At 40.9% G+C, this 26,944-nt stretch overlaps 1 protein-coding gene across 11 annotated transcripts in view; it reads right to left on the bottom strand.

Moving 5' to 3' along the window:
* Positions 1–17,854: 17,854 nt before the first annotated feature.
* The window catches only part of MAP4K4 (mitogen-activated protein kinase kinase kinase kinase 4), a 163,970-nt gene continuing 154,880 nt past the window's right edge, over positions 17,855–26,944 (bottom strand). For all 11 annotated transcript variants that reach the window (XM_086880384.1, XM_086880388.1, XM_086880383.1 and 8 more), the window contains 5 exons: positions 25,683–25,783; positions 24,877–25,026; positions 23,904–24,063; positions 21,797–21,936; positions 17,855–21,089 (listed from right to left, as the gene is read on the bottom strand). In XM_086880384.1, the coding sequence (XP_086736510.1) occupies positions 21,006–21,089; positions 21,797–21,936; positions 23,904–24,063; positions 24,877–25,026; positions 25,683–25,783 (635 nt within the window). In that variant the 3' untranslated portion in view covers positions 17,855–21,005. The remainder of the gene's footprint in view (positions 21,090–21,796; positions 21,937–23,903; positions 24,064–24,876; positions 25,027–25,682; positions 25,784–26,944) is intronic.

A 26,944-nucleotide genomic window follows, 5' to 3' on the forward strand; every position in this document is an offset into this window, starting at 1 on the left:
GGAAAAACAGAAGGCAGTGTGCCAAGGGATCCACTTTGTCATGAGGGAGTGCTAGTCTGGCCAGAGCAGCCGTGGCTGGGTTAGATTGTCTCACCACTACAGGTTCCTGGGATTTCCAAAGACCCTTTCACTGCAATAGAAAGCAGGCAGACTTGAAAAATAATTATACTCTCAAGAGCTGGAAGGGTCAGGGAGGAGGAGACTCTCAGTGTAGAAATCAACAGGGTACAAGGGTCAAAGTAATGTCTAGAGGGGCCCAGAGTCTCCATGCACAGACACACAGCCATATACTGGTGAAATAAAGAAATTATTTCTGAAAAAGTGGGGTTTGCTGGATTTTATTTAAAGTAGAAAATCATCCCTGGCCACAGCCTACTTGATATATGATGCTATGTGGAAAAGTACTGATGGAGTACTGTTACAAAGCTGAGGTTGTTGAAAGCAGTAAAGTGATATTGCTCTCCCTATAAACTGAACCAAAGTGGATTCTAAACTACTAAATAGTGACAGTTTAGACATCAAGACATCCTAGTGCATATCTCAAATGACAGTAAAAGTAAAAAAATCTCTTACTGCTCTTCCTTCTCTTGTGGATAAAATGGTACATTTTGATCAGGGATAGGGTTAGGGTTAGGGATCAGAGTAAGAGAGCCTAGGGCTCCAGGGACACCGGGGATGGAAAAAGCATGCCAAGCAGACCATAGTAGGGCCCCAACATTGCTGCCCCTGTATCTCTGTAATCTGGGCCATCCACAGAACCATTCAGTTTTGAAATAAACCTCTAAGATTATCAAGACCAACCATTAACACAGCGCCACCATCACTAAACCACATCCCCAAGTGCCATATCCACACACCTTTTAAACACTTCCAGGGATGGTGATTTCACCACTTCCTTGGGAAGCATATTCCAAATCCTGCCCATCCTTTCAGTGAAGAATTTTTTCCTGATATCTAATCTAAACCTTCCCTGCTACAACTTGAGGTGGTTTCCTCTCGTGCTGTCACTTGTTACCTGGGAAAAGAGACCAACCCCCAACTTGCTACAAACACGCTGAGGTTCCTGCTTCTTTCCCAAGCTACCAGCCATCCCCCCTACTCAGGAGCAAGCCTACAGCACACAGCACTCACCATGCCTTAGTGCAGGGCTCCAGGCAAGACTGCAGCATTCACACGGTCACTTGCCAAGTCAGGGCTGGGAGGTAGGGCTGGCTGGGACCCAGCAATGCCAAGGAGAACAGCAAGCAGACATTTCCCACCACTTTGGCATCTTCTCAGACCATAGGCAGTGAGTCAGTAGGGGCACTAGGGACATGCTAGGAAAAAATCAAACCTAAGGCTGCTGACTAGCTTTTTCTTTTCCACCAGTTCCAAAATCATAGTGTTTGCTTGCAATCATGATCAGTCTTTTTAATATGTGAAAAAACATAAAGTGCTCTCTGGTCTTTCATGTGAGAAGTGTTGAGGGATTTAAAAACACAGCAGTCATTACAAAAATCCCACAGTAACAGCAGACAGAAGAGGAACTATGTCCAGTTGAGGACCATGAAATCATATAGAGTTACATGAGCGAAAACAACAGGGACAAAAGAAAATTTCTAAACCAGTTACAGTGCTTGGCTTAAGTAGCCAACCTAGTAAACAGGGATTTCAGAGGCAAAGAGAAAAACAGATGACAAAGATTTTTGTTCATAATTGCCTTTTTTTTGGCTGAACTTAAATTTAGTGTGTAAAAAGTAACTTCATAGCTACAAAACAGTTACAAACGTATGGTCTGTGATAAAGGAAAAATTGAGCTGGTACAGATCATACATTATTGTAGGTGTACTGGGAGGATAATGTTAAACATTACTTCTTTATTACATGTTCCTGAATCAAGTATTTGTCTCACCAAGAAGATGAAGTCATTTATGTAATGCAGGCAGTAAATCTTTCATTTGTCTTAGATTTATTGTCCTTCTGACACGCAAATATATTTCACATACTTGTTTTAAGAAGTCCTATGAAATAAATGTAGCAGATACAATTACCCAAGGTATTTGTTCTCTATTCCACTACATAAATGTGTAATTCATTGGAGGGGGCTGGGGTGGGAGACAACACATGAAAGTTCATATGGTATAGAAACAGAGACTGCAATGAAGTTGCAGTCATACTTGGCATTCTCTCTTTGTGCTTGTCCTGTGTGTAGTGTCACAATGACCAGCAATTCTGACTGGCATCAAGAGTTGCTTCAGAAAAAATTGAGCAAGACTTGCTCTGGATCTGTGATATAACGGAAGAGTGGGTATAGCAATAGAGTGAATAGCAATGAATGAATATAGCAATGAATGAATAGCAAATAATTAGATGCAAAATATACTAAATGAAGAGGCAGGGGAAGAACCAGTGTATTTGACAGCAGGAATCAGGAGAAATCCGATCAGTTCAGAAGAAATAGAACCAATCCAAACAACACCATTGTTCTAAAAAAGAAATACAGAAGCAACCAAGTGATGCTGCAAGACCATACTTGCTTGCAATAAAGAGCAGGGAGGCACAGTCTATCCTTTTATCTTTTATCTGTTCAGTTGGTAGACACACACCATGAAACACTGAAGAAAGTCAGATTTTGTATCATTATCCAGGTTAATGAACACATTTGTTTTAATAAAAACAGTTTCCACCAGCCAAGCTTAGAGTGTTCTGTTATAACAGCTGACCACGTAACAAGAGTACAAATACACATGGGGTAGCAAAACTGATCTCAGAGGGGTTTCAGACATCAAATGTCCTTACTTATGCCCTTCTCCAGCAGATAATGTTCTGTACCAGGCTGAAAGGGAACTCATTATTTCAGCAACTGTTTTTAAAGACTCTGGGAGGATTTTACACAAAACAATATTGGAAGTTATTTGTTTAAAACATTGCTATCGATCATATTTTGAAAAGAAAAAGAAGAAATTTTAACAATGGTATTGCTTTGTTATGCAAATTTTCTTTAATTACAAGCTGGAAGAGTTTTCATTCAGACTTAGTTGATCGGAAGACTTCACCATTTGCAGGAAAATTTGGGGAACTTTTACTAATGTTTGCAAGAAACTGATAGGTCAATTTTCTTTCAAAATGTTCCTGGATTGAAATCTTCCTTCTGAATAAAACTCAGACCCCTGCTGGTCCTTCTGGCTGTAGCTTCTAAGACTGGTTATCTCAGAGGCATTTATTTTACTGGAGACCAACAGAGCCTTGCACTTACTTTATGGCCAGTTCCTAAGTGCTGAGCCATTCCCCTTGTCTCTGCAGAAAGCTGAAAGATCCCAGGACCTTTACAAGTTACTATTTTGATTAATACACAACTTTTGTGAATAGACTTTCCAGGGAAAAAGGTTTCAGCAGGGTATATGAATAATGGATATAGCTCTTGGCTTGATACCGTAGCTATGGGAACAAAAGACAAAAAAAAATAAAAGTGGGGGGAAACTAAATTTAACCATTTCATATAATAATGACATGGCAGCAGCCATTGCTGGCTCCCATGAATTTTCTAATGGCAGCTCTGTACAGCAAGTACACGGCACTCAGTGTTTCAGAGCTGCTGCCTGTCTCATGATGTCTTTATGCTACTGGCCTGAGATAAGAGGCTTGAAATCACATGTCCTATGCAGAAGCCACAGGGCCTTTTGCTGGACTTCTAAATATCCAAGTGAAATACTGGAGATAACAGACCCATAAGAAGGCACGTACTTCTTGGCAGCTCTCTCCATACATAGATTGAGACAAGGAGAAGGAAAAAATATATTAGAGACATATATGTATCCATACATAGAGAAATTTAGAGGCTGCATGTGCTGAGAGGAAAGGGTTGTACTCAAATTGCAAAAGTCCTCAAAAGAAGGGTGGACAAGAAAGCCCTGCAGGATTTCTGTTCCTGCTCTGCAATCTGTTTTTCCACTGCCCCATGCAAAGTGGAACAACTACAGGGTGCTGGCTGTGCTCTGTAAGGACACCACAGTAATCTGGCCAAAACTCCTCCATGAAAACTGACAAATATTTGTGATAACTCAAAGCTATTTTACAACAAAACTCCAGCCAGAGTAAGTTTACTTATTATTAACCCAGCTAATAGCATTTTAGTGATGTTTACATGTGTAGGGAGAACTCAAGGGCTATACTAAAAAGTACTTACTTTATATAATAGGGCATCATTAAAAATTTCAGTAGCAGCATTGCTGAGTCATTTTAGATCAAAATCCATTAATGAGTTTGCTGATGATTCCATGTCTATTAGGAGCTGATAGTATCTGGCAGAGCCCCTGCAGCTCAGCATTCACAGAACCATCAGAACTAGGATGGCACCCTCCAGATCTTGCTCAGACCACTTCTCTCTTTGTCTTAGGATAAATTTATTTCTTCAAATAACTACTATAAAATAAGAGTATGATTTTTCTAGTATATCCTCATGAAATAACTTTTATTTCTGGAGGCTTTGTGGAACAGAGGAAAGGTCTGAAACTTTATGGCACTGCAATCTGCCAAGGGAGATTCTCAGTTCTGCAATGTATGCAGCCAGCAGTTTTAACACTCTACCGAACTGACCCTTTCAAAACCTTGTAATGCTGTAATGAGGAAAAGTGCCTGGCAGAGCTCTGCCTCAAGGCTATACTTTCTGAAGAAATACCACCTTGAGGAAAGGATTCTGTAATGTGCCAAATTTGATGTTTATGTAAGAGGGCTTGTCATCAGAAGCTGGTGCATGGGAGTAATAATGAACTGAAGAGGCTTTCAATACACCTCATGTCTCATTTAGGATCTGCCATGGGTAAGGTCATGTGGATTCAGGTTCAGCTGTTTCATGTTCAATAAAGAAAACACAGACTTTGCAAACCCTGTAGTATTTATGCACATTATCAAGCCCCTTTCATAAACAAACCTTTCTAGATACAAACAAGTTCACCTGCAGCAAGTGGATGCAAATTCATCTGCACCCTGAGAAAACTTCTGATGTGCTTCTGATACATGTTCTTGTCCTTCTCTTAAACTGCTCTAATCCACAACCTTCACCTCTCTGCAGACCCATGTCCTCCCCATGCCCTTATTAGTCATGCCCAGGCTGCTATAACCAGATCACATATTTCAGTGGGGGATTTTGTAGAGAGGTAAATTACCTATTGTTACAGCCACGAGATATGTCATGAGAAAATAGGCCAGGATGCAGGAGACAGACAAGGCACAGAGTGGTACAAATGCAGGAGGCTGTTGCTCCCATAAAGAGTTTTACTTCATCATTCTCTCTGCACCTCTTCACCACTGTAGAGAAGCCTCTCAGCCATGAACCTGGCTCATCCATGAAGATTTCCCACATGGCAGTCAGCAGCTCCTGTGATATGAAGATGTTTCTCAGCAGTGTTCAGCAAGGATCACAAGGATCTCTACTTTTCTGCCCTGAAAATGCATGCATAGATACACCTATGTACATGCTGCAGCTAACCCAGAAAACAGCTAACTTTTTTGCTAGCAACAGGCTTTGTAAGACAAGAACAAAAGGTGTTCTGGACCTTTTGGAAAAAGGTTTTCCTGTTTTGGAAAACAGGAGAAAAAGCAACACATATATGTGTGGGGAAAAGCTCCTGGCAAGCACTTCAGGTCTTCTTAAGACTCGATAATCTGCCATAGTGCATCCAACAGTCAGGACTTGCAGGACCCATTTTCAGGAACACTGAAGTGCAGGAGTAATACCAGTGGGCCCAGAACGTTCTGTACTTTGTAGGGCACTGCGTGGAACATGCACAAGTTTCCTGAAAACTTGTGGGAGCAACGCTTGACAGCCGACGAGAACACACAGCACTTATCGGCAATCTGTGCTCACGTGGGAGACAGTGAAACAGAATCTATGGACACCGATTGCAGAACAAAACGTACTGTGCATGCTCTACTCACACAACCTTATGCTGCTCCAGCACAAGTGTGGAGCTGAGTGTACATCATCATGTTTGAAAAGAGTTCAGCTCTTGCACCCCCAACTCAGCCCATGCCAAACCTCATGGTTCATAAGCACTCTGGCTTATGAAGTTGTGAGCCTCAGGTTTTCTAGGTGAAAGAGGTAGCCATGAGGTACCCAGAGTTCACTGTACCAAGAGCATCCCATTACTACTCAAGTAATAGGAAAACACATTGTGAAATAAGACCCTGTGACTGTGGTTACTTAGGCAACATCTCCTTGCAAGTATTCATTGATCTGCTGTCCCTGGGGGTTGTCCAAGATTGCGTGTCACCTGCCCTGTTCCGGAAGAATTGCCACACATCAAGAGGCTTCAGCTTGCTTCCTCTTTATGAATTTGATTTCGATATGGTTGCTGGTTGTTTGACAACTAAAAGCTCACCCTGGCTAAAATGATCTGGTTTTCAACTGGAGCAAATCAGCAATGCTGTGGAATGAGAAAAGATGAGAGCACCCACGAACATTTAGAAATTGTTAATGGAAGAAACCAAGCCCAATGGCCAGGGCCACATAATCACTCATGTCTTAAAGTTTAATGTGGCCTGCTGATGTATTTTTCATTCTTTTTCTGCAGTTCCTAGGATATAGGAGTTTGGGAATCCTAGCTCCAAATTACTAATTATGACATTTGCAGGACATCTATTGCAACTAACATTACCTGCATCATTTTCTCCTAACAAACATGACAAGGAATTTGTTCCACATCATGACATGCTTCCAAACTAATTTTTTTTTCTTGGCTCCAAAAATAACAGCTCTCTTCTCCATCTGTGAAACATAATAAATATTCATTTTATCATGAATCCAGAGGTTTTTCAGCAGCACTAGAGACTGAAACAGGCTAAAATATCTTCTCATTTGAGTATTAAAGAAAACATACTTTACACAGAATATGGCCCTATTTATTAGAAAAAAATAATACCTAGTTTTCATCTTTTTTATTCTACAGGGTTAGCAGTGTTCAGTTAAAGTACATTCTTCTTTCTCAGTTCATACAGCATATCTGAGTATCTACCAAAAAGACAGCTGGTATCCATCTGTCTCTGCCCAATGACACTTACACTGCTAACTTTACCTTTTTTAGCTGCTTGTTCCCTCCTCTTCTTTCACATATCACATGCTGTTCACTTCAAGGATGCGTACTTTCTTTATATATGCCTCAAATGCATCAGTTCTTAAAATTAGTTTCCAACAGTGGTAAAATAAGTATGTTTCAGCCCATCAGTTTAAGTCCCAACACACCATCAAAGACTTGAGGGGGAAAACAAGTCCATTCATGTCTCTATTTACTCACACAACCTTATGCAACAAGGTTAACTTGAGAAGATCCAAACTGAGACATTCGGCCTTAACCACCTCAGATCTGGGCACTGAAAAGAACCTGCCCCTGTCCCAGTACGATGCATTCCAGCACTGCACAAGCCAAAGGTGACAGTAGGGGTAACTCATTAAGTATGGCCAGACCTGTTTGCCCAAGTCCAGTTATTGAAGAATTCAGACATATTCTCTCAATGAGCAAGACTCTAAGCAGGGTCTATTTACACAGCATTTTGACTTCCCTGCATTACCTTTTAAAGATCATAAGTAAGCTTAATATAATTTCTCTTGCAATAAAAAAAGCAATATAAAACTGTAATAAGTAAAGCAATATAAAAAGTGCAGTGTATTCATGTGAAAAGCTACTGACATTTACACTTGCACTATTTCAAGATTAACTTGTGAAATTATACACTGGCAGTTCCATAGTAGTCAAGAAATAGCAGACCTGCTGATTGCTAGATGTGGAGATCAGAGACTTAGCAGAGAACAAAACATAAGATCATTGTACCTCAAAGGAACCCCTTCGGTAAATGACACCAAAATGGACTACAAACCATTTCAAACCTCAAAGATATCCAACTAGTGATGCATTATGCTGAATGCACAAAGGGCTTGCCTGTGTTTGGGTGCTGTTGTAGGCTGCGAGCAGCACATTAAGTGAAAACGTTACGAGATCGCCTGCTCTCCTGAGCAAAATTAGACACAATGCCTTTCCAAGATAGATGGATCTGCTGCTCAAATCATACTCAGATGAAGTAGGCTGAAACTTTTAAGTGTAGTGAAGTGCGAATTTTAATCTCTTAACAGATGAAGACATTGACATATGTTCCTAACACATCTAAATGATAGCACTTAGACAAAGTCTTTGGAGGTTTTGGTGTTTGAAGGGACTGAAAGAATCCAAAGGAGAGATTAAGAGGATGTCTGTAGTTTTACCCAGTGTCTCTTGTAGAGGCTGTTCCCTACCAACTTCTGCAGGCTGTGTTGTTCCACCAGTCTCAGACAAGTATGAAGGGAAAAACATCAAGGTGCCACAAATGAATTTTCATGGTTACCAGCTTTCTCTCTTTAAACTACCTGCCACAAAACATCTTAAAAATATGTAGTAAGGACATGATTCCACCAATCAACTAAGACTGTACACATTAAAAATGTGCCATATTTCTACTGCAAAAGGATTGTTACCTTCTATCCATAACTCCATAGGAGTTTGCCTGAAATAATCATTGAAGCAGCAGTATAGCAGTGACACAGAAGGTCCTTCCAGGAAAAGTCTCCCGACTTTAGGAAAACCACAGCACGAGTACCAAGGGCTAGAATTAATCAAACTGTTTTTTAACTGTGGATGGATGAAATTTTTGGTTTCCTGGAGGCTTTTTTATAGTAGGCTTATATGTTAAAATCTAATGAATCTGAGAATGGATACAGTCATGGTTAAAACATTCCAAGGTGAGGTTCACAGCCTCTTACTGTAAAATAGCAATGAAGCCTTCTTCATGTGAGATGTGAACCTCTCTAGATTATGGATTGAAGCAGGCTATCTTCACATGGTCATCCAAACAAATGGGGAGGGGAAAAAAAAAAGTGAAATGTTTGTCCCATACAGAGTTGCCAAGATATTGCAAGAAGCAGATTTTGGGCATTACAATTGGATGTATTTACATGCATAGCATCAATGTTACTCACCCAAAAGGACATGCTTTAGTTTTTTTCTCTGACCATGATAGCTTCCAAAAAATATTTACTTCCACTGCCTCTGCAAGCTTCAGATTTTTGAGCACCTCCCAATCTACTGCCATTGCACAGAACTCCCACAAGAAGCTATCCTGTGTGCCAGCAAGCACTGAAAGATATAAGCTCATCCCAGATCTTACAGGAAAGGAACTGGATGTACTTTTCTGATAGCCACATCCTCACAAAAATTTGATGGCCACATCTTCACAAGGATGATGTTTCCTAGGGTGAAATTAGAACTCAGAAAATGAGCTTGCTTAATAGCACCATATTTCAAGTCCGAAAGGAATTTCTAGGCCTCTGCATTTGGTTTGTGAGAAATGTCAGCACATACAATACTTCCCAAAGTAGTGAAGGTGGCTATTACAAAATTCATTAGTCAAGCCTCAGAGTTACCAGAGTCAACTTGAAACCAAGTTGTGAATGTGAAAGTATAGCATTTGCTGATACACATTTTACAAACAGATGGCAAATTTAGAAACAAGATTTAGATTGTGCCTGCTCAAAACCTCTTAGAATCATGGAATCATTCAGGCAGGCAAAGACCCTTAAGGTCATTGAGTCCTACAATAAACCTAACACTGTCAAGCCCACTATTAAACCACATCTCTAATCATCACATCTGTAATTCTGATGCTGAGCAAATGTCCCAGCTACATTTTGCAAGGAGAAGTCCTCCTGTTTGTGCAGCACTTATGTTTTCTGCACTTGCTAAGGCAATGCTGCATGTAAACATTCAGCCTCCAGCTATGTCTTGGACCTGGATTTGGAAGAGTGACCACAATGCAAAACTCAGCAATCTGCATAAAATCAAACATAGTATTTCTATTATCTGGTCTCCAGTCTCTTACAGATTCCCTCCAATCTCACTGCAGATCTTGCCAACTGTTAAATCTACAGAGTATCAAAACTTCCACAGACAAGAGGGAAAAATTTTGCAGCTTCACCCCTTCGTGAAAAAACTCCTTTGCTTACAGCCTGAAGCTGTTTGATTGAAAGCTGGAGTGTCTGCCCACCATGGGGCAGTTTGCACCAGGATTTGTGCACAGTTACACACTGCAGTGCAGAAATACAATCCCAGTACCATACAGCTGTGTCTTTGCTAGAAGGAGCAATAGCTGCATCCACTGAAAGAATCCAGTGTGTTGCTTCAATCCATTACTTTACAAAACTAACAGTGTTTTATGGCAGAAACAGAAGTATGATAGCCAGTGAAGAAAGGGAGGAAGGAAAGAAGGAAGAACAGACAGCAGGGGGAAAAAAAAAAGAAAAAAAAAAGAAGCAGGTAAAAACAGAAGGGAACAGAAATAGTAACATTTCTTCAAAGAAGACTGAATTTAACTCAGCCACAAAATTGCAGGCCTCTGTAAAGGAGAAGTTAATGAGTCCTGCAGGTCCTCAAGGCATAGTTGGCAGAGGGAAGAAAGCTGTGTCTCCTACTGCAGATGCCGCCTGGTGTGAGAAGATCCTAAGCAGTGGGATCTGCTGATGGGAGTTTCCCCCAGCTGGCAGCAGCCAGTTTGGCAAGTCCCAAGGTGCAGCACCAGGCGCAGAGCCTCACCAGCCTACCCAGACCCTGTGACCTCCAGATGTGGGGCACAGCTGTGGGCAGCATCCAACCCCAGCTCCACCAGCATGCAGTCACTGGCATATCTACTCCTTCTCCTGAGGGTCCCCAGAAAGTTCTTGTGTTTTTGGCCTTGTCGTGCAAGAATCTTGCAGATACTAAGAAATCACATTTTCTTTCCCCCAAAGCTGTTACCACAAAGGAATAGGAAGAAGATGTAAGAGCCCCTTTTTTTAGTCATTTCAGTTACAATAATGGGAACACCGTCGTCTTCATGACTAGAAACAAAACTGAAGGAAAAAGGGGTGGTACTATTTACAGAAATGGGGCAAAAAGGGTAACAGCTTCATTTGTTTACTGCTGCACTGAATCTCAGATGCAAACTGATCCCAGGGGAACAATATATTTGACTCATTCCAGCTAAGAACCCAAATTGTGAGACATTCTCTGTGACAGTGTGATCAATGAATAAAGCCCTGTTTGATTCGTAGACACACGTGCATGTGCCACAGGAACACAAGCAATCTGCTCCTTTTGCCCACATGCTGTGGCATATGCCCACCTCCACCTCCTACTCCATCAGTGATACAATTAATTGCTATTTAAAAGCCCCCACATGGAATTTGTGAAAAAATCTCTTTTGTATTGTCTTCAGAAAGTAAAGATCAAGGCATGTACCTTTAGGAAGAAGACACATGTTTAAAAGCAGAATAAATCATCTTCCAAAGACAAGCATGAAAAACAGATAACCAGAGACCAGGGACCCATTGTAGGTACTGATTTTACAGCATAGCACTATAACCCTTTTTCCTCATTTTTTAGCCTAAGCCTATTTTTGTTCTATTTGGTTTTTTCCTGGAAAACAACCGTCTTACATCTCCTCTCTGATTGTCTGCCACAAGCTCCCCTGTCCCTCAGTGAGCTGGAGACATAGACAGCTGAACCCCAAGGACTCCTCACCACTTGTGTGTTTAGTTCACCTGAGGAAGGGCTTGGCAGAGCCTCTGAGCTGTTGATGCTTTCCCCCTTCTGCCCCAAGTCTCAGTTATTGTAACAAAAACCAACACTCTGAGGCACCTGCCCAAAACAGGGGTGACTGCTCTTCTGGGGCAGACAGGGCAGCTCAGGAGTGAAAACTTCGGCCAGCTGGATAGAACTTCAGTGCTTCATATATAAAAATTGATACCTTTGATATAAAAGTCTATGCCTTTCCCATCCTAGTCTTTTCTTTTTAATCAGAAAATTAATTTGCTATTTAACTGATACTTCTCATGGGAAAAAATGCTGGTCTTGTGGAATACATACTCTGGTCAAGAAGGCAAGAGGAGGTCAGCTTGACTGAGACAGAATATTTTGTTTGATACACCCTGCAATACTTAAGAGCATAAAATTTAAAAAGCACTTTTATCCAGCATGTTTTACAGATATACCCAACCCCTCAAAAAATGTAAATGTAACCTAATACAATACATTCCCCTTGGAGACAAACTTTGTGAGCTGGGATATGAGAGCTGTCCATTCAAAATGTACTCTATAAGGATAATGAATTCAGCAGCATGAAAATACCTTTAGAATTCAAATTACAGTAAACATAATGATATCCTAGTGGTTATATCAGAAAGCAAAACATTACAGTTATTAGAAATGAAGAAATTATTTTTGGCCAAATACTGCAGTATCTTCCTTGGAATTTTCTGAAACAAAATACTTTTTAAATTTTCTTCTGTAAAGCAAAAAATAAATCTAACATTTGTTCTTTATTTCAAGTTAGGATAATAATAAAAAAAAAAAGCTTCTAACTCTACCTCAACAGGAATGTAGAGAAGTTCATTAGTATTTTTGAACCATACTAAATTGATGCAATTTCTGAGAAGAAAAGTACTTCAGATACTATCAAGGTATACATAAGGCTACAAACTAATTAATGACAATAAAGGAAGTTTTATAATACTTTTATGAGGACCATCTGTTGTAGAGTGCATATGGCTCTTCAAGATTAGTCTACAAATGCTGAGCAGTAGAAAGCACTGGATTAAGTTAGGAACATTAGACCCTGGTATATTCCAAATTTTCAGCGTTTTTTAAAAATCCTTTTTTAAAAACATACACAGCAGATGAGGACTGAGGAGTTTCCCCTGCACCGAGGAGTTTCGTGTCATGGCAATCATGCAAAAAACCCACCCTGATGGGATGTGGGTACCTAAACCCAAGCATGCAGTTCTCTTCCAGAAGTCCAGGGTGTCTGAGACAACCCCACCTCCCTGGGAACCCCAACATTTCTGCTGCAGGAGCTGGAAGCCAACCAGAATCCCAAAGGACATGAAGGCTTTAGGAACTCAAAGTAATTCTTCAGCAAATATTCCGGCCTTGGGTCATCCACAGAGAGATGGTGCTAGAAGCAAACCTGAATTCATTTCCTTGCTCCTTTGTGCAGGTTCTCATGCAATACAGGCAAAGTTGTCCTCTATCCACATTTTGGGTTGTCACTTCTAACACCTGGATTTATGCACTGGTACCAGTAAGGAGCTCCTCTCCAGCTGCAAAGTCTTCAGTGCCTGAAGATGCAGAGGACTTCCTGGCTCATTGTTGTAATGCCACTGCCATCTCAGGTCTCTGATCTGATCTCATGGGCAGAACTACTGATCCCTCACAGAGCACATACTCACCTGAGAGGTTTTACAAGGGCCCTTTTAAAAGGTGCAAGGTGACACCAATAAGATTGGTCTCAGTATCATAAACTGCAGCTTTTTAGGAGCTGATTTCCAGGTTCAGCCATCTCAGCACTGCAGACTGAACCAAGAACAATGCTGGCTGCTCTAAGCTGTGATGTCCTCTGAACTGGAGCCCTGGATTTTAGACTTACCAAATCTCTTCATCTTATAACATTATCAAGAACTCTCAGAACCTGACTTCTGGCTTCCATGACTGGGAGTGAGCATGAGTTTATGTACCTCACTGAACATGAGTTTAAGTGATGCCACTGAACAGCTGTGTGACGTGAAATAAATCACATAATAAAAATCCCTGGTGTTCTCACTAGTGTAAAACTGAGATCTGTCCCACTGCCACATTTTAAAAGGACTAGAAAAATGTTTTTATCTGAATGGCAAATAATAGATGAATTCATACTTAACTTGCATTTTTCCATTTTAGAAAAATTAGTTTTAAAAAACCTATCATAGCAGCACAGTAATGATAATTGCAGCTTAATTACCCATAACCGATTCTTTATGCCTTGAAATAATTTGTTCTCCTTTTATACTTGTCTCTGATATCCATTAGAGTCATTACAACAGTGAATCTATAATTACATATTTTGCATTTTAACATTCTTTGCCAGTATGTGCTCTCTTCTTATCTTTCAGCTAATTTCATTACTGAAACACCAAGAAAATTTCCATATGAATTTTCCAGAAGGTTTTGGGGTAGGTCTAGCACCTAACGAAGCCTATAGAGACGGTTTTTAGGACAGAGCTTTTGTATGTGCCCACCAGTCTGGCTTCGGCAGCTGCTCTGTGTAGGCTGCACCATCGTGGGATCATCATGGCAGGAAATTTGCCTTCGGGTTTGGGACTACACTTTGGCATTAGGTGGAGCCTAGGACACAACTAAGAACTTGGGAGAAGAGAGGTTAGACTGTGTCTATGTTATGCTTGAAGATAAAGCTGAAAAAGCTCTTGACAAGGCTCTTGTAGGAAGACCCAGGTCCACTTCTGCCTGGCGGCACCACCAGTAGGAGACACAGGATTGCCAAAGGCCAGGACTTTTCCCGGTTGCAAGTAAGCATGCTCTATGCCAAGCTACATGCACATGTATCCTTTAGCAGTGGTAGAAAATTTGGTGAAGTCTTTGCAATAGAGCAGAAAATGTGCTCTTTGCTCTCTCACAAATGCCTTCCTGTCTCAATTGCCAGAAGGTTAGTCAGCATCTGGCCCAGAAACGTGACTGTGTAGGCCACACTCCACTTCCTTCACCGAACACCAGGGAGACACCCATACCCAAAGGGGACAAGGTAGTTTAATGGTTGACTTGAAGAATCTTAAACTAAAAACGTGTTTTCTAACTAGTCCTCTGACTCACTAAAAGCTGCCAAACACATCATTTCCTCTGTCTTTCTGCTTTGCCTGTCTGTAAGACGAGAGTCTTGCTAACTATACGGATAGGATTCTACCAGAAATTGTCTGTAACCTCCCTGTGACAAGAGCCAACACAAGCAGCATTTACAATCCCTTCACTCCAACAACTGTTTCAGAGACAGAAAGGTTTTTTGTTTTTTTTCCATGGGTAAACGTGGTCTGGACAAAATTGTTTGGGAGATGGAAATATTGAAATAAAATGGAAGTATGGTAATGCCTTTTAATGGACAAATTAAGCTGAATGACAAACATGAGATTGTGCAATATAAATTTCACACAGAGGGCAAGTAAAATCTGAGCTACATGCAGCAATTGGAACAAATTAATCTGATTTTCCCATGCCACATATTTACCCCACAGAATCAAAAGAGCCTCAGAATGAAACATTAATTTCCTACTAGAATTTAACAAAGAAAGTACCCTGTCATTTCCTCAGCTGGAAAGGGCATATTTTGATTGAGTCGGGGATTTATTTTCTTAAACAATGAAACACCTTCCTCCCTCCTTCTCTCCCAAGTTTATTATTTTTTAGACCAAGAATGGGATAAACCAGTGAGACAAGAAGTGTAAGATAATCAGTATTTCTGGGGCAGCGTTTTTACCCTTCAGAAGCATATGCTGCATGGAACCACACAATCATGGAGTGAAAATTGTCTGCAATTATTACCTGAAGTTCATCTTTAATTCCTCCAACCAGTAACCTTCACAACAGTGCAAGTGGCTATAGTGGCTGTGCTAGTTTTGGCCTGACCCTGTATTTTCACACCTCCCCAGGCAGCACCAACACAACAGTGCTAAAAACCTCTTTTTTAAAAAAAGTTGAGTCAAAAGAAGACAGCTGTTACCAGCTCTCCTGCTTTTAATGGGTTGGAAACAGGCCAAAAGCCGGGTGCTAGAGCTCAGCAGTGAATTTGTACAAACTGGAGGACAGCTACAATTGAACACTATTACAGCTGCTGAGAACACACAGCTCGTTGAACCTGCATCTCCTTACACACCCTAATATAGTCCAGCAGGCAAGGGACACCCCTCATGTGCAGCTGGAATCCCAGCCATAAAGCATATTCTTCATGGGCAAAAGAAGCCTTCTCACAGTTCAGTTCCCAGCATTGTTTCCCTGCTGGACTGGTTGGGATTCCCCAGCAAAGTAAGAGCCAGCAGCAAGTAACCCAGGCTGGCCATGGCAACTGCTCACTGAATACCGCTTGGACAAAGAGGCACAGTTCAGTGCTACAGTTTCTTTAGTGATTTTAGAAGAGAGAAACAGCTTTGGGCTGAGGAGCTGAAGCCCACAAGGCGCTGGACCCTAAGGTGGAAATGCTGTCGCATTACTGTTACTGTATTTGCTGCCATGGAGCATTTTGAGACTGCGGACTCCTGTGTTGGATGCACGGTGCTGAGTTCCTTCTCTGCCATCAGCTCTTTTCTTCTTTTCTGCAACTTCAGTCTCTTTTCAGCAGTATTACAGTCCTCATCCCAGACCACAACATGAATACAAGCAGAAGAATTAACAAGGTCTCTCCACAAAAGGCAGCAGCCCACAAAACAGGACTTTCCCACCTTCATACACAGTTCTATGCAATCCTATTGCTCTAGCACATGACTTCCAGCCCACGACTGACCCACTGAAAAGAGCTGGCTCGTTATCTTCTTTAATTTGGATTTTTGTTGCTTCAGCCTCCTGGGTAAGCGTTCTGCACTTTACTAATATTTAATATGCATTTTTAAAAGCTTTGTAAAAAAAAGGTTTCAATTTTGACATTTGATCATTTCTTTCTCTGGTTTGACTAATTCAGCTGTTAATTTTTAAGATGCATCTGTTCTTTTGCTGCACTGTTTGTTCTCTTCTGCCCTATGGACATCCCTCCCTCTCTTACAGAGTAAAAATTTGTGTCTCACTCACCACTGCTACCTACAAAAGTCCCATTGAGGACTGAGATCTGCTACATGGTTTCCAATGCTCTTATTATCTTTTTTATTTCCTTCTTACTTTAAGTCATCTTAATTGTGCCTTTCTCCACAGATGCACAAAGGTTTTCCCTGTTCTCCATTGCCTCTGCCAGCACCTGCTCCAAGACTCACATCTGGGGTTGCTGCTTTCAGCTACTTAACTGCACACTGGAACGAGCTCACACCTGACTTCACAACCAGCTAACACTGCTCACCCAACCACACCTAAGCATGTTTAACAATAGGTCAAGGTTGATTGAGGAAAACCAGCAGCTCTGAAGCAGAAACTGGAGCAGAGCCAGCAGGAACCTCACCAGTAGTTGGCTGGTCCTGAGTCTTTTAAGCTCAGCCAGTATCTATCCTTGCAGAAGCGGAAAAGCTGTGAGGCTCGTGGATTTCAGATATCTTTGTCTATAGGAAGCAAATGTAATCCTGAAACGTTTTTCAACTTACACCACATCCCATGCCCTCTGCAGATGAGAGTGAAAGGAAAGGCAGAAGTCTGGGACCTTCTGGGACAGACTTCCTCCTCCTCCTCCTCACACAGAGACCAGCCTAGTCGGAAGGAAATGTCTACTGCTTATCTCCACTTCAGAAAACAGACACAGCCCATGGTGGAAAAGCACAGGCAAAGCCCAAGGGAAACCCTGGGGGTGAAAACAGCAACTTTGCATCAAACCTCCTCAATATTTGTGGCTTATGACTTGGGAAGCCTGGCTTTTCTGGAGCCAAGCTTTTATGGCCTGCAAGAGCCCAGCTCAGGACTGCTCTTCACTGCACTCTTGACAATAAGCAACACCAGCTTACAAAAACCACATGCCTGAAGGCATCGTGGCAGGAGGGCACGTTCACAATGAACCCAAGCTCTCCTTGTGCAACTTCTTTCCGGGCCCATACCCACATTTCTAAGATTTTCACTCTCCTTTCTCGGTAAAAGGAAAAACTGCAATTCTCGAAAGAGCAACTGCACCAGGAGATTGGGCTTTAAGGAAAAAAAAAAGCACAAAATAACAACAAAAAAAGCCCTCTAAAGCCCATATTTATTGTCAAAGTCTCTAAAATTATGAGATTTGACAATAAGTCTTTTGTTCTTATGGTAACATGCAACTAAGGCAACATGCAGCTTGATTTCTGCAGCCAGTAGATATTCAAAGTACTTTCCACATACAGTAGGTGTCAATTTGACTTTATTTAAGGAAAAATGGGGAAAAAACAGTAATTTCCATAATACACAGAAGACAAGTTAGATAGCACTGCAAAAAAAAGGCTGAGTGTTTTACTTGTCACCAGTCTGCTTTGCAGCTCTACGATTAGTAATTTTAATGCAGTTTGTCATTTTGTATTATTGTTTAGCATCTTTTATAATCAGCAGAGTTTGGGGTTATAAATCACAAAAAGTGTACTACTACTGCTATGAAAAACTAAAAAAACCCACAAAAATCACTTTCAAATAAACCATAAATATGTGATGCACATTAGTGTAACAAAACCATTTTTGTAAACATTTTCTCCAACATAACATGTGCATAAGATAAAAAATAAAAACACTGCAGTCATACAAGTTAGGGTTACTTTGACTTAAAGATACAGAAAATTATTACTTATTAAAGCTTAAAACTAAACCTAGGAGCTTTTCTTTTCTTCTTTGCTTACAAAAGCACTGTTTGAAGAGTTCGATGTTGGTATACAAAGTGGTTTTGTAATACTGTTTTCACCTTGCCATGTTGGCACTTCTGTGGAGGCAGAAGCCGCCAGCTGGGCAGACCCACTGAAGGAAGGAGATCTCCACCCTCCCCTGGAGCCTCAAAACTTCAACAGCACATATCCATGACCTGGGCATCCCTACAGCACTGAAGCATCTTCCTCTAGGTGAATAGCATCAGCTTTCAAGGACTAGATTAATTTTGACCACATAGCACTGGAAGATTTAAATCACGCAGACTGACATTCGATCGAATCAGCTTCGGCAAACTACACTACAGGGCAGCTCTGTGATTACACCCATGTCTACCATCACGTTGCATTTCCGAGTCCCCTTTAGTTCATTATAGTACAAAAGGTTGATCGTTCTTCTGGCTGACCACACCGGGCCTGAAAAGAACACATCCTTCACCTTCAACACTATCCAAAAGTCATACAATTAAAAAAAAATAGTTCTAGGTATTCCTCCGCCAGCAAATGTAAGGCTTTCTTGAGTTTTGATTCTTTTTGGGGGGTGGGGGAGTGGGGGTTGCTGTGTGCACGCACGCACGTGCTGGAGGTGCGCGTTTACCGCTCGCTTTTCAACCATCTACGATGTTCAAAGGAGAGTCTTCAGCAGCAGCGCTGATCGGGGTTGAAGGATTTACAGCAGTCAGATTGGACACCAAAAGAAGGGTCTGTTGAGTCTGAGCTTTGCACACTGGTGCTCTCGGCTCTAAATTGATTGTGTGACCAGTCGCTCGAGCCATCAGCTTGACTGAATTGAAGAATACGTGTTTAAAAAGCCCTACCTGTCATGCCATGAAGGAAAGTTAACCACAGCAGAAGACAAAGCCCATGAAACACTGAGAGCCTGTTCACTGAATGAACAGCTTAAGGCAGCTGTCAGCAAAGTACCCCACCAAAGGAATTAAGGAGAAAAAAAAAAACCCAAAGAAATAACCAAAAAGGAAAATGGCTGAATTGTGACACTGTGCATTATTACAACACCAACAGATTATTATACACTCAAGATTTCTCAAGTAATGAACATGTAGCCACTAAACAAATTATTACTCTCAAGACATTTATTAAAAATGTCAGAACTTATTCATAAAATAAAACTGACTTAAAAAAAAAAGAAAGGAAAAAAGCCAGAGCTGGGATCTTACATCTAAACACAGGTATATGCTGTTTTTATGAATAAGCAGTATTAACTACATTCTTAAAAGAGTTTTAGTGCATTGCATTCTTAAAAAAGAAAAACATCACCGCCCCAAAATGTTTCCTACAACATTTAACGATTTATAGAACTAGCCTAGATTACTTTTACCTGCCTGTTACTAAGCCCATGTGTTAGAAGAGTGAAACCTCTGGTTTAGGCTAAATTGAGACTTCTATTTAGGATGAAACTGGTTTAAAAAATGTTTGCTTTACCAAATTTTGTAAGCAAATTACATTAATCAGTGTCTCACTGCCATACCACTACGACTATTGCCCCAACGGACTACTCTCTCCTCCTGCTGAAACTTGCTATGCAATAACAGTCAGAAACCTTTCAATCTGGTAGTTTTGGTATTAAGATTAAATTAGATATTAATGGTTTTCTTCTAAAAACGTATAAACTAAACCACCTCTTTTATTTTATGCATTAAAAACAATGAGGTAGGCACAAAAAAATAAACATATGTAGTTTGGATTTTATTTCTTTTTTTTTCTTTTTTTTTCTTTTTTTTTTTTTTAGTTCTGCGAGTGCAGACTGTGGTAAAACTGTTGTTGCACTTCTAGGTTTAAACAAAAATTAAACCTTTAACTGAGGCAGTGCTAATACTGTGACATAACCAAGTTCTGGCCTAACACAGAATCATTATAGAAAATGAATTTTTTTTTCCTTTTTTTTTTTTTTTTTTAATCACCTGCACATGTTTCAGGCAACACCTGGTACACAGAAAATGACTAAAGTTATTGGCCAGGCCAAAATAAAACTGCAGAAACAAAAAAAACCCTAAGAATTCCACCCCAAGCCCCTTCCCACCCTCCCTTTCCCCAAGAAGAAGTTATCCTAGTCACTGTGTCTTTCACATTTTATAAATATTAACTTCTTAAAACCTGCACCTTCCTCTTTGTCCACATATTGTCACATTACAAAAAAGAAATGTCAATTAAATACATTGTTAACATTACTAGACTAGATCTGCCCTCTGTTTCAGCCAGTCTGACTCTCTACACCACTTCTCACCTTCTCTTGCCTGCCTCCTGTCCACTCAACAAACAGCATGTTAATGGTAAACCTGGTTTGTTTTTCTTCCTTTTTTCCCCCCTTCTCTGTTTTAACTCTAACAAACAGAGTCCTTAAAATCCTAGGAATCCTGGAGCTGAAGGGAAAAGAAGACCTGTAGCTTTCTAGCGTGATCCCAAATCTCAAAGACATTGTAGCACCTGATGGCAATATCTTTACAGCACCAGCTGCTTCGCAGCCTCAGTTGAAAAACATAAAGAAACCTAACACCAGTGATGCCTGCACACACATTTACACAGAGTGCTGCACTCGTGCAGGTCTGTACTCCAGTTGAAAATAATTCCAAGTTATGAAGATCTCAGACTCTGGATGTCAGCAATTCCTCTCCAAATCCCACTGCTTCTACCAGCTCAGAAGTGAAGTCCTGCCAAGGGTCATGAAATAGACTTGACTGCTTCCACCTGACCGCACGGAGGCAAAGAAAACCTGCAAAGAGAAGAGATTGGCAGATTCAACAGGTAGGACAGTAGTGGTTCTAATGGGCCTTCACTGTCCCCAGTATCTGCAATGAAATTGCAGTGCTGGTCGGGGATGATGCTGAAGCTCCTCATATCAGACTGCTGGCTGCAGAGCTCTGCATCTGTGTTAAACAGTGTTGTTAGCACATCAGTGTTTTGGCTGCTGCCGAACAACACTTGCACAGTATCAAAGCTTTCTCACCAGCTCCCTCACCCCCAAAAGGCCAGTGGGCTTGGATGGGCAAGAGAGGCTGGAAGGGGAAAATTCTGGGACAGCTGACCCAAACTGACCAAATGGATGTCCCGTAACATACAGTCATACATCATGTACACCAATAAAAGCTCAGAAAAAGGGGCATTGTGGTGATGATACCTGTCTTTTCGAGCAAGTATTATGTGTGGAAAACATGTGGAGATCCACCTGCCCATGGGAGACTATGTATTAACTCTTCATTTTGTCTAGCTTGCATGTACAAGCTGTCTTATTAAACTGTCTATATCTCAATCAATGAGTCTTTTTGCCTTCTGACTCTTTTCTTTCCCTTCCAAGGGAACGGGAAGAGAGCTTGAGGCTGGCGGGGTGTTTGGCAGCTGGTCAGGGTGATCCCAACCTAGTTACCCAACTGAAGTACATATTTATCATCTTGGCAACAAGCTCAGTGGGAGGGGAAGTACCTTGTCGTTGCGTTCACATAAGAATTTGAGTCTTTGTGCCCTTTTGTGCATGAACACACCATCCAAGTGTCCAGTTTCCACCGACCGGATTTCGATAGCTTTTTCTCCCCAGCCCATGATCTGGTTAGATCGGATGTATGCTTTGGAAAGAAAACAGCGCATTAGGATGGGCAGAGGGCAACAGGAGGAATGGAAGAAGCACGGAATATCCTGACACACTCTAGTTAAAAATTATCTGCATGTGCATTATTGTAGCTAGACACATGTTCAGAGTGCTATTTCTGTCCTCAGAACATTCAAGATGTCTAAAAAAATACCTTTTTTCAAATTTTAATTTCTTTTGCGTGTTTTCTATGTTACATACTTCTTCTTGAGCATTCATAACAAAGGAAACTTTATAACCTTTAATTAAATGGAGGGAACACTGAGTTTTTACACAGGCCTTTTCTTCTAAGTCTGGGACACAGAGACATATTAATTAGGTGTTGACTAAGAGAAAGCAGAAGCCAAGGTTTAAATAGACTAAGCCCATCCACTACAGTGTGTCCCATGCACTAGCTCTATGTCTTATGTGTTTCTTTCCCTCCTTGATGGAGTTTGTCAGCAAAAACAAAGAATAAGAGGGAAAGGTAAAATTAGAAAAAATTACCTAGCCTCTTTTAATAGGAGTAATATTTGGAAAACTGATCTCCTTGAGAAAGCCAACTGAAAATCATTCTGTATACCTCTGTGTATATATAACAAGAGGTTCACATTAAGCTCTCGAAGTCGAAATATTATTATTTGTCATACTTTATGACCCTTTATGTAGAAATAACAAATCAAACATTTTTCCTTGGAGTGCCACAGGTAACACAGATTAGTAGTAGCATGAGGAAAATAAATCTATTTCTGATAGCAGTAAGAAAATTAAATAAAAAGTAAAGTCACCAACATTATAAATAGGTATATTCACAAAGCAATTTGATGGACAGTCCTTAGGAATGCTGTCAAAAATAACATAAGGGAACCTAATGAAGACTAAGCTGTTGCCTCTGATTTGCATGCATACTTAACAGAAAAATAAAAAGGACTTCCTAGACAGCAAAATTTAAAAATATTTAATTTTACAGTACTTTCCTTCTATATGACATATTCATATTAGTTCACAGTGAAATTAAATCAAGTTATCTACTACAGTATAATGTATACCAATGGTGCATATACCATCCTGATGGAAAATTATTTATTTTTAAATATTCCACTAGTGCTAGCTGGGCCAAATAGTTACTAAAAATTGCCAGATGAGATGTTCAGATGGTGTTGGCTGCTTCAATGCTACTTACTACTTCACAAGCATTCAAGCCGCCAAAGGCTCTGGAACTTGCCAGCTGATATATTCTGCTTGCTTTTAGACCTAGTCAAGAGTTAATCAGCACAAGAGGGAACATGCTGTGCATCTAACTTCTTTAAATTTCCTCCTGCACTGTTGTTCCTGTTGCTCAGTTATCAGCAGTCATCTCCCAATACCTGCAGCCAGCCCACAGCCCCATGCTTGCCCAAATAAAGGAGAATGAGACTACAGCCTATGCTTTGCTCTGCACTGAATTACAGCAGCAAAAGCAGGAGGGATTCTGGTGTGTACTTGTGTACTACACTCATTGTTCTCACTCAACCTTATTTTGAGCTGGAGAGATGAGGGAGAATGGTGCTAGGAGAGACAAGCAATCTGAAGGTGAATTAAAGACATCAAATTAGGTACACCTTTTGTTATCTACACAGACTGACCCATAATATTTTACTCATCTGCCACTTTATATGCCTTTATACTGAAAGGCTTCCATAACTTTTGCTGTCTAGCAAAAATTCTGCAGCAGCCTACAGAGGTCATGGTGAGTTCCTCAATCATGAACTCCACAACTTGACGGTATGGGTTTTATTCACAAAAACTTCAGCACAAAGCAGACCCATATGATTACTCTTCACTTTGCACAGCTGTTTTCCAGAAATAATACAACACTGACTTCAGATGCAGAAGCAGCACACTTGATGCTGCCTCCTTCTGCCCAGGTGCACAGACTCACACTCCCCAAGAGCACACTGCACATGGCTCATCAGAGGCACTTACCAACTGAAGTTGGCATTTCTCCCCACTGCAGAACCACATCCTTGGTTATCCTTCCATATGTGTTGACATAAACTCCTTCATCCTCGTAGCAGACCAGTAGCTCCATCCCATCCGTGTTTGGGAGGATGATGATTGCGTGAGGTTGGATACTACTCTGGATCTACAGAGACAGAAGAGGAAGCATTTTAATGCTGCAGAGCCTGTGCCAGAAGAAAGGGACAGGTGATTTTTGGTTTTGGCTGACACATCAGGGATTCACAAAATCATAGAATGGCTTGGGTTGGAAAGGACCATAAAGATCATCTAGTCCCAAATTCATTCACTTTTTAAGTGCTATATCTGCTGCCCTTGAACTAGACACCAGAGTTACCCTTGAAGCAAAAATTCTCTCATCTTAAGGAAGACATCTAAACTGAGGAAAGATTAATTTCTCTGTAGGGGTGCCCATTTCTTTCCATGCGCAGAAAGGGAGCTTGGGGCAAGCATTGCAGATGCAGACCTCAGATCTCTACACTGCCTGGAATAGTGCTTGGGGTGGCCCATCTGACACCTCTGTGTACAGTGAACAACAGGAAACCTTGATAGCTAAGGTCACCTTGGTCATTCCCAACCCTTTCAAAACCCATCCTTGGGCTGCTGTGTCATTTGTGCTGCTGGACATTTACAGGGCACTCAGACATCTAGCACCACCCCTGAAAACAGTCACACTGATCCTCCTCAGATGTGCCTGGGAAACTCCAAACCAGAGACAGACTGACAATGAGGTGGGGATTGGCAGTGAGACACAAACTCCACAGCACATGTTGTCAAATCTAAGCAGACCCCTCCACCCAATTCACCACTGCAAACATCTGGCAGTGACCCACAGGGACAGCCTGACACATTGGTCATTTGGGGAAAGGAGGAGGTTGGAGGTGGGGGGGTGATCCACCAGAAAGAAAGAGAAAAACCCAGATACAGAAGCAGCTCTTACATGTGTTGGCAGATAAATATCATAGACTGATCCTGAATCCACATCAACAGCATGGAACCCAGCGCAGGAGCCATAGATCACTTTTAGTCTCTGACCCTCTTCTACGGTTAGATCCACCAGCAATGGCTTATGTACCAATTCTCCAAATGACTGTGAGACAATCATCAGTGAGATTTACTTCATTGCTTAGAACAACAATGTGGTTTATAAAAACATGCTTGCATGCACACATTGTGGGTTTACTCCTCCACATCCCTCTGGTCCCCCTAGAACCCAGACCCATTAGGCTGACACATCTCTCATGAACAAGGACAGATTACTCAGCACACTGCTGCAATCACCTAAGCTATTTTCTGTAGGGTTTACTTGATCCCTTTTCTGCACTGCAAACCAGCCTGGCAATTATACCAAGCCAGCTAATTTCACTCTAGCAGTACTCAAAAACAATCCCATAACATTGCTGAATATCACTTCATGACTTGTTCTGCTCAGACAAAGAAGTTTAGACTCTCTTCTAAGACAATTCTCTCTGTCCCATGTTTTATTAATAGAGTAAACAAAGACTTATGATACTGTGTCATTATTAGTTTATGCTCGGTGACAATTTAGACCTTTAAACACATTGATTCTTAGAATTTAGAAAAAAATAAAATTATTTTCCTAAATGAAAATGTAACACCAAGTTTGTGGGGATTTATCAAACAACTTGAAATATGGCGATGACACAATGTCAGAAAATGTCTGTAAAAGGGAAAACTGCACATGGTTATGAGAAAATCCTACCTATGGCTGAAATATACTATTACCTTAAAGGCCATAAATTTATGGTATGGCTTTGGTGCCCATGCATAGACTTCCACAGAACTCTTCAATGCAATTACCAAGAACTTGATTCTTTCATATTTTACTGAAATTAAAGAAAACAAAAAAGAATTCAGCATAATTCTAAAGTCATTCCAGTTACATCAAGAAAGGAGACAATTTATCTAAGTATGAAGAAATACTATAATTTTGAGAATTTAGTAGCACTACATTTTAGAATTGCTACTTCTATGTAGTTAAGCTCTTTGATACATTTATGTTACAGAAGTCATTACTCTTACTAGCAACTGACCACGCCACAATCTTTAGAATTAACTGGTCAGTACACACTTGTTTCCACTTTTTTTTTCCCACATTGGACAGTGCTTAGTCATCAAGACAAGAAAAGCAGTTTTCAGGGACATTCCAATAAAAGAAGGCCATGACTGTGGAAGCGTCCATTATTGGCAGTTCCAGTCACAGCAGTGGCAGTGCTAGTTTGAACTGATTGAAATATTACCCAGAGGAAAGGAGGAAGAAAAGAAAATTACAACATTATTCAATTTCAAAAGCAAAAGGCAAGCTTGATAGTGGAGCACTTTCCTTTGTTCCTAATGTCTGAGATAACTCGTCTGAGAAAAAGTGAAAAAAAAATCACATAATTTATCAGAAATAAAGTGTCATTATAATAATGAACTATACTACTACTTGCTCTTTTAATTGTGCAGGAAAGCAAGACTGAACTCTAAGTGTTAAGGGACTTGACACTTCTTTAACAAAAAAACTCTCTCAACCTCCACAGCTGTACTGACTGAAAACAGAGCTTTTGTTCGTTCTTGTCTAGCTTACAAGACTTCCTGGAATTTTTTCACGGGGAAGAGGGGGGCGTTGAACAAAACCACCTCATCTGTGAAAGGGGACATTAGATAATTCTTATTATTTGCTCTGCGTGCTCTCTGGGAATTCACCCAAATCTTAAGTTTCAAAAGACCAATTTCTCATTTAGAGGAGCCAAAAGTTGCCTGAAGCAACTGAGATCCATAAATGCCGCTTCACCCTGACATCGGAGACCCCTGTTGCATCAAAGAGACGAGGAAGTGACCAGTGCCAGCTGCCTCGGTGACAGCCTCCAGACTGCAAGCCCAGCTACTGTCAGAGCTCTCCTTCTTGGGAACTGAAGCACAGCTGTCAAAGAGGCCTCTCACTACCTGAAAAAAAATCTACTGTATTTCTGTGGTTCAGAGGGAAGTTCAGTGCCAGGCTGCAG

The sequence above is a fragment of the Cyanistes caeruleus genome, chromosome 3 (genome assembly GCF_971803275.1).
Source record: "Cyanistes caeruleus chromosome 3, bCyaCae1.hap1.1, whole genome shotgun sequence".
Lineage (NCBI taxonomy): Eukaryota > Metazoa > Chordata > Aves > Passeriformes > Paridae > Cyanistes > Cyanistes caeruleus.